Source organism: Pan troglodytes, chromosome 2 (assembly GCF_028858775.2).
Source record: "Pan troglodytes isolate AG18354 chromosome 2, NHGRI_mPanTro3-v2.0_pri, whole genome shotgun sequence".
Lineage (NCBI taxonomy): Eukaryota > Metazoa > Chordata > Mammalia > Primates > Hominidae > Pan > Pan troglodytes.
The window spans coordinates 101,659,328-101,667,960 of record NC_086015.1 but is presented as its reverse complement, the minus strand read 5'-3'; the positions used below and the strand labels follow the sequence as shown (position 1 = coordinate 101,667,960).

The following is an 8,633-nucleotide window of genomic DNA, read 5'->3' as shown; positions in this document are numbered from 1 at the left end:
CCCAAAGAAGTTCTCCTGAGTGTTTATTTGAATTAAATTAGTTTATAAATATTTTTTAGAGAAACAGCCAAATAAAGTTATACCTTTAATATGCCATATACTAAATAAATTCCAGGAAGAATCAAGAGTCAAGTTGCAAAAATTTAAAATATCAAAAAAGGAAGGAGGAGGAAAATAAGTAGAAGGAGAAGAAGATAAATAAGAAAAGGAGAAAAAGAAATATTGGTTAATAGTAGACTGGATTAAAAAAGAAATTCTGGATGAAATGCATGAAAGAGATCATAGAAAAAATAAGTAAATATGAGTATATTAAAATGTTTATAAATATCAGAAACAAATACCAAGACTATCAACCCACAGAGGAATCATTTGCCACAAATAGCTGTGATGTCTTTTCTCTGTAAACAATGATATAAATAAGAAACAAAACAAAGCAAAAATGACAGTTCATAAAAGTAAAAATGGTCAATAAACACATAAAATATTGGTACAGCTTACCATTACTCAAAAATAAAACAATGTCATTATTAATATGTTTTAAAATGTTTAATGAGTGTTTAATATGTAAACTGCAGTTCTATAATACATAGCAAATAACATGGTTGATGCCTTCAAGAATGAAAAGGACCTTAATTATGCTTCTGGCTAAAGTAGACCTTAATTTACTCTGTCCAATTTGTTATAAGTAACTATTAATTATTCTGCAAAATAGAATATTTTGTGGGTGAGCCTCTTTGCATGTGTGTATGTGTGTCTGTGTCTGTGTCTGTATATGTCTGTGTATGTGTGTGTGTGTTCCTTTTCATTTTATTTTTTTCATTCTTGGAATCTTATCTAAATAAGACTTCATTACCTTAAATATAAATTACTGCAGTTAGTTTGCTTCTGGTCTTTTCCACTCTAAAGTAATCCACATGTGTCTGTCAGGTCAGTTTTCTGAAAGAAAACTATCATTTCACTTTTCTGCCAGGAAATTTTAAATGTTTCAAATGCTCTACATAGGATTGGATATCATGTCTTCCATTAACTAGGAAACATTAATCAAAGAAGACTCTTCTACACATTTAAACATTTAACTTTCATGCTATGTTGATTAATTGAGATTTAGGATAATACTCTCTGACAATTCCATGAGAGTCATGAAAGGTAGTAATAACAGTTACCAGTGAGTTTCCCATATTCATTCTGGTTGTGGAATTTGGATAAAGATTTGTCAAACAATTTTGAAATTCCGTTGATATATTTTTTAAACAAACATAGCCTAATGATTTAGAAGCTTACATTTTGTGTAAAATCACATATTAATTTTTCTATGTTCCCTATTTATGAAAGCATTTTAATAAATTAAAAATCAATTTGCTATAGAGCAAGTTGGTTTAAGAATGTTATAATTCCTCATAATTTTTTTAAGAAAATTTATCACCTCCTTATTTCTCAGACTATAAATAAAAGGGTTTAGTAATGGGATTACTATTGTATAAAATATTGCCACTGGTATATCTTTATCTCCTTCTTCAAATGGTCGAACGTACATGAGAAGACAAACGTAAAATATTGAGACAGAGAGAAAGTGGGATGCACAGGTAGAAAATGCTTTACCTCTTCCCTCCTTGGATTTCATTTTGAAAACAGTCAAAAGGATGCAGAGATAAGAGATCAAGACAGTAGCAATGGTAAAGATTTGAATTGGTATTGAAAAGATATATATCATTAATTCATTAATAGAAGGATCTGTACAGGAGAGTCTATACAGTGGAAGAATATCACAGAAAAAGTGGTCAATTTTATTAGACCTGCAGAAAGTTAACCTTAATAGAAGCCCTCCATGAATCATGGAATGCAGGTTTCCAGCTATGAAGGCACCTGTGGTCATCCGAATGCAGAGCGTCTTGGACATCATGGTGTGGTACTGCAGTGGGTTGCATATGGCCACATAGCGGTCATAGGCCATTGCCGCCAGAAGAAAGCAGTCTGTGGTTTCAGCAAGACAGAGAAAATAAAATTGTGCCATACATTCATACAGGGAAATGATTCTGTCCTCAGAAAAGAAGTTCTCTAACATCTTGGGGGTAACAGCACAGGCACAGCAGGAATCCATCAGAGCCAGGTTGCCCAGAAAGATGTACATTGGTGTGTGAAGACGACGCTCTACGTAAATTAATGCCACCAGACCAAGATTCCCCACCATGGTGACCAGATAGATGGCAGAGAACACCACAAACAGAAGCGTCTTCAGCTCTGGATAATTTGTAAATCCTATGAGGATGAATTCAGCTGCTAAGGAGTGATTTTCCTTAGCCATTCCTGGCTTCTCTGCTGAGACATAAATTGTAAAGAAATGTGAGATTCCAAAGCAGAATGTTTCTAATTCTCACCCTCTAATTTCCCTGTATACAAAAGGGAAGAAAGTCTTCTTCAAATCATCCTGTGCCATCTCCTAAACACTAGCACACTCACTGTTGGTCAAATCAAGTGAGAAAAAATGTATCATGGATTGTGTACCCAGGGCTTGTCTGAAAATATCTGTGTGAATTCTTAGGGCAGGAAAGCTTTATCTGCTTGAATTATCCTATGCCGATGTAAAATTTGTGATCAGTACATATAATTTTCCATTTCCAAAATTAAGACATTTTCTTATGGTATGTTTTCCTCCAGGTAAAAGTAAACAAGTTTTAAATCGTATCCTATTGGATCAATGTGACGCTTAAAATGAATTACTCTTTAGGCATTTTAAATGTCTACATTTTAAAAACTGCACAGAAACACAGTGATTTGAAGAATGCTTTTGCTAGCTTAGTAACGCTTTCCACATAAGGTCACCAATTGCATATTTTATGAGATATCTACTCATCCTTTTAGAGAGGATAAGAATATGAAACATCTATGAGTGTTCTTAATCATTGTATTGGATATCATTTTTATGTTCATTTCAACATATTCTAGATACTATTCCAATCTTGGTATGACAAATTTCCCAAGGAGTTATTACTCTTAATTGCTCACTTATCCTAATACTTTCTGTCTCCAGTTTTAAGAGTTTTACATGCATGTCCAACATTGTAAGATTTGGTGGCAAAATCTCCACTCATAATGTGAATATTCTTCATGGTAAATATCTATTTTGTATTCACTCAAACATCTCTCATAGAAAGTAATGTCTTCATTTTCAGTGAGTTCCATGGAGGTTCCCCATTTATTTACTTAAGTTTTAAATTTATTTAAAATTACAAACTCATTATCTACTCTTTACTGGCTATATATTTATTTGAGTTTAATGATCAACTAAATTTATTATATAGTTCTTATAATTTGGCAACTATACATTAAAATATTTCAGGTACAGAAACAATTTGAGTTTTAAAGAATAATAAAATTAACTTTCTTTTCTTTTAGAAGTTTCTAAAAGTCTTTAGCCTTAGCATACTCCAAACAGACAATTTTGGAGAAGAGCCTACAATAGTTAATTCAAAGCACATTTTTTTTTTTTTTTGAGACAGAGTTTCAAGCACTTCTCCTGCCTCAGCCTCCCGAGTAGCTGGGATTACAGGCATGAGCCACCATGCCTGGCTAATTTTGTATTTTTAGTAGAGACAGGGTTTCACCATGTTGGTCAGGCTGGTCTCGAACTCCTGACCTCAGGCGATCCGCCTGCCTCGGCCTCCCAAAGTGCTGGGATTACAGGCATGAGTCACCTCACCCGGCCAGTGCATTGCTTTGAAAACATTTTGGTTAGGTTTTCTCTGTTTCTTACTTTTGTTTTTCTATTGACTCACATAATATGATGAGGTTTTCTGGAGTTTTATCACTAGAGGCTTGTAATCAAATGAATACAGTAAAATGTCCTTTATATTTTAGGTCTATACCTCTTTTAAAAAATCCTTCAGAATTATATTTTTAAAAAAACTTTGTAAAAGTATAAAATGCTGCTCTTTATCATTATTTTAGTAACACCTAATGGAAAATCAACTGAAAATATTTATCAGGTGGACTGTGGAAAAATGGATTTTATTATCAATAATTATTTTATATAGATCATATTTCAGAATATAATGAGAAAAATCTCATTTTCTCTTCACCAATGTAAAATATAATTTTTGAACTAAATCAAAAATTAATTTGCCTATAGATCCCAGAATTACTGTACAAGGTCATCATCAGCCTTATCTGTGTATTTGCTGATAAAATTATGGTACTTTTGAACAAAGAATAGGTCAGACTTATCCACTTACTGTGTCTCCTTATGGCTTTCTATAATGGCTTCACTTTAGAGACAAAGAGAATTATTAAGTGGCTAAAATTTAAAAACAATAAAAATACTGAAGTATATTAGAAAATTTATATTCTGCATTTTGATACTATAATATAAATAAATTAGTAAATAAAATTAAGTCCTCATATTTTAAGTTCACTGAGAAACATTTTATAGTAGCTGACTGGTCTCCTGATGTTTTTTCTTTGTAGGGAAATTAAGAATAAAAACATTGGTTTTTAAATCATTAGGGAATAAATTATAAAAATCTAGGACACTCCCTACCAATAGGTCAGTGACAATAGTTATGCAAGTCTCAGGCAAAGTTAAAGTTTTCTATTCTAAAGGGACTTCCTCGGCATTGGCATCAGAGTGTTTCTGCAGAGACTTTAATCTGATGAGCACGGTTCCCCTAGCACCAGTAAATCAAACAGCATGTAAAGATGGATGCATTTTGAGATTCGGAAGTTAAATCAAAATTGCTATCACTAAAAACAGCTTAAGGTTCATCCTGATTTTTCACATACTTGGAAACTCTCTCTTTCTCTTACACACAGACACACACACACACACACACACCCCTTGATTACCTGAAAACTATGATGGAGAGAAAAAAATTCACATTGATCAGTTGAGGTGGAAGTTAAACAGAGATTTGAAGAGAGATTTGTATTTATGGACAAGAGGCAAAAATGTGGCAGGATCACCCAGGGTTGTATTCCTTTCTTTTGCTCCCCAAATTAATCTGGTCAAATCTTGTATATTCATCCTCTCAAGTAAGTCTGACATTATGTTCTTCAGTTTCACTTATTTGTCATAAGGTAACTTTAAAAAACTTAATTGAGGTATGATTTATGTGCAAAAAGCTATACACATATAATGTATACAACTTGATAAATTGGGACATAAGTATACACCCACAAAACTATTACCATAATCAATGCCATCATCATAAGATAACTTACTTGTTAATTGGTCTCCTATCCCCATCTTTTCTCTAGTGTGTAGATATGCTCTTATGCATTAGAAATATTTTTGGCTTCTCATTAGTCTTCAAACCAAGTTTTGTCCTTTATCTTGGTACTCTAAGGGCTCCATACAGAGGGCTTATATCACTTAAGACTATTTTCTACCATTCACCTTTAAGAATCCATCTCCAGAGACATGCCTATAACTTATCTATTTCTTGATGTGTTAGAGTTTAACCTTGACCTCAGAATATTTACTCAGAATCTACTCTTCACATGAAATGCCCTCTTTGATTTATTCTTCTATCCAAATCTTACTCAATTTTTATGAGATCTGATTCTCGTTATGAAGACATCCTCAACTTTCTGATCTGCAAGATAATGACTGTTTGTGTGATGCAAAGAGCTCTTAATTGTATTTCACTCCTGTGTTCATTCAGCTGTGCTTCATGTGCAAGTTTTGTTTATTCTCAGATAGATTGATTTTCTTTTGGTTTTCCACACTGCAAATCCCTCATAGTTCCAGAAAATGTATGCCGTCGGTGAATGCTTATTGAATAGCTTGCAGAAATTTCAATTAAATTAACTTCAACATTATAGAGTGACTACAATAGAGAAGTCATGGAGTAAGACATTGGGCAAGGAGGGGTATGTGGTACGAGTGAGTTAGGGCAGGAACCTGAATAGATAAATAAGAAATAATCCTGCCCTTAGAGAGCTCCCAATCTAGAGGGTAGAATCACTTATACAATGATATAATACAGAAACTCAGGCTGAGTTAAGTATTACAAACTGAACTACAAGCAAGGTATATGAGAACACAAAGAAGGACTTAGAGAACTAAGGGAAGACATTATACAAAATGACATTTCTCATGATTCTTGAAGGATAAATTAAATTTCAATAGGCAAGAAGAATGTGTAGCAAAGAATTATAGGTTGAAGGAGTGGCATGATTAAAAGTAAAAGCATGGAAACTTGAAAGCACAAAGCATATTTAGTGAATGGAGAGTGAACCAGAGTAGCCAGAGTCTGGGCTCATGACAGGAAGGAGTTGAAGGTTCTCATCGCCACTCTCTCACTAAGATCACTACTCAACACCTAATTACCACACCTAAAGCATTTTTTTAAATTATTATCTTAACTAATTAATTTTATGATTTGGCACCATTGACCACACTCTGAAGCATATTTGCTTCTCAGGCTTCTGTGATTTAATGCTCATTTATTGCTACATCTCGGGCTGTTTTTTCTCCATGTTTTCTCTTGTATCCTCTTTTCTTCCTTTCCTCACATGCACAAATTCCTTAAAATAAAAGTACAACCTTGGGTACTTTTACAAAATTATGGCACTTTGTTTTAAATACTAGACACTAATTTAGAAAAGGCTTGCCTGATATTTAGCCAGTAAATTACCATACTCTCTGAGGTCAATCAGTTGTTTTGTAAGCAAATTAAAAAGTGCTGAATTTTTAAATTTGAAAAACAAGTTCAAATTTCTCTTAAAATATGTGGAATATTTTTATGAAGGTGGAAACATTGTGTTTCCAAATTTTTAAAAAAATAAGCAAACATGAGAGTTTTTAATATGTTATCAGATAATTTTTGCCCAGAGTATTATATGAGGATATAGAAAAACATACTAAACATGTTTTCAAGATTTTATCTGTGTTGCAAGATTTCATATTGATAGTAGTTACAGTTCACTTAGTTAAATATCATACAGACATCAAAGGACAAAATAAAGGTTTTAATCATTTAAAAATATTTGTTGAATAGCTACTTATCATCAGAGAATGGATTAGCAAATTTAGAAAACCTATCTTTTATTAGAAGAAAAATATATAATTCATCCTAAATTCAGCAATTCTTTTAAGTATTGACATGATTCCCAGTGAACCTCCGTGTGGCATGTGGTCACTCATTGTAAGATATCATAAAGTTTCTAGTATTTTAAATATCATATTTATTTTAAAAAACTAATCACATCAGTGACATGCATTTCATGCACTCCTGGTGTCAGTTTCTTTGCTGTAGTACCTTGCCTATCAATGATGAAAATAGTTATTTTCAAATGGAGTGGTACCTCTACTTGTTCTATTCATTGATTCATCATGAAAGTTTTTTAATGATAAATAAACACATTTTACTTTGTTGCCACATTGCTTTTCTGCATTATTTCCACTACTTTTTAGTCCAGTGTAGGTATTTTTACTAAGGAAGAATAAGCATTTCTCTAGCGATAAATTGCTTTAATTTTCACTTTTAACTAAATAACATGAGTAGTAACCTTTTTAACTTAAAAAATTGTGATTGATGCATAATATTTTTTCATAGTCATGGGATACATGTGATATTTTCTTACATGCATAAAAAATACTTAATGATCAAGTCAAGATTTTTAGGATATCCATCACCCTGAGCATTTATTTCAATGTGTTAAGAGCACTTCAAGTCCTCATTTCTAGCTATTTCGAAATATGTGATACATTGTTGTCAACTATAGCCACCCTGTTCTACTATTGAACATTAGAACTTATTCATTCTATCTGACTATATGTTAGTACCCTTTAATCAACCTCTCTTCATCCCCTGCATTCCCCAATTTCTTTCCAGACTCTGGTAACTATCATACTCTCTACCTTTATAATATCAATGTTTTTTAGCTCCCACATATGAATAAGCACATGCAATATTTCTTTTTCTGTGTCTGATTTATTTTACTCAACATAATGAGCTCCAGTTGCAGCTGCGTTACCGTAAAGAACAGAATTTCTTTGCCTTTTATGACCAAATAGTATTCCATTGTATAAATATACCACATTCTATTTAACCATTCAGCCATTAATGGACACTTAGGTTGATTCCATAGCTATTGTTAATAGTGCTGCAATACAAATGAGGGCATAGATATCCCTCTGATCTATTGATTTTCTTTCCTTTGGAAAAATACCCAGTAGTGGGATTCCTGGATTGTATGGTAATTCTATTTTTAGTTTTTTGAGAAACCTCCACACTGTTTCCGATTATGGAAAACAGTTCTAATTTACATTCCCACTAACAGTGTAGAAGACTTCCCTTTTCTCTTCATTTTTGCCAGTATCTGTTATTTTTGTCTTTTTGATAATGGCAATTCTTGCTGGGATAAGATTATATCTCACTGTAGTTTTGATTTGAATTTCCTTGATGATTTGTGATGTTGAGCATTTTTTAATATACCTGTTGGCCATTTGTACATCTTCCTTTAAGGATGTATTCAAATTCTTCGCCCATTTTTAATGAGATTTTCTTTTGTAGGGTTGTTTGAGTTCCTTGAATATTCTGGATATTATTTCTTTGTTGGATAAATAGTTTGCAAATATATTCTCCCATTCAACAAGTTATCTCTTCACTTTGTTGACTGGTTCCTTTGCTATG

At 32.6% G+C, this 8,633-nt stretch overlaps 1 protein-coding gene across 1 annotated transcript; it reads right to left on the bottom strand.

The window, feature by feature from the left end:
* Positions 1-1,351: 1,351 nt before the first annotated feature.
* LOC738524 (olfactory receptor 5K4) lies at positions 1,352-2,302 on the bottom strand. The gene has a single exon (XM_001140268.2). It carries the CDS (start codon positions 2,300-2,302, stop codon positions 1,352-1,354), a length of 951 nt encoding a protein of 316 aa, XP_001140268.1.
* Between the last annotated feature and the right edge of the window lie 6,331 nt (positions 2,303-8,633).

Excerpts from the sequence above, each read along its gene's own strand:
- LOC738524 (XM_001140268.2), bottom strand. The coding sequence starts at position 2,302 with ATGGCTAAGGAAAATCACTCCTTAGCAGCTGAATTCATCCTCATAGGA.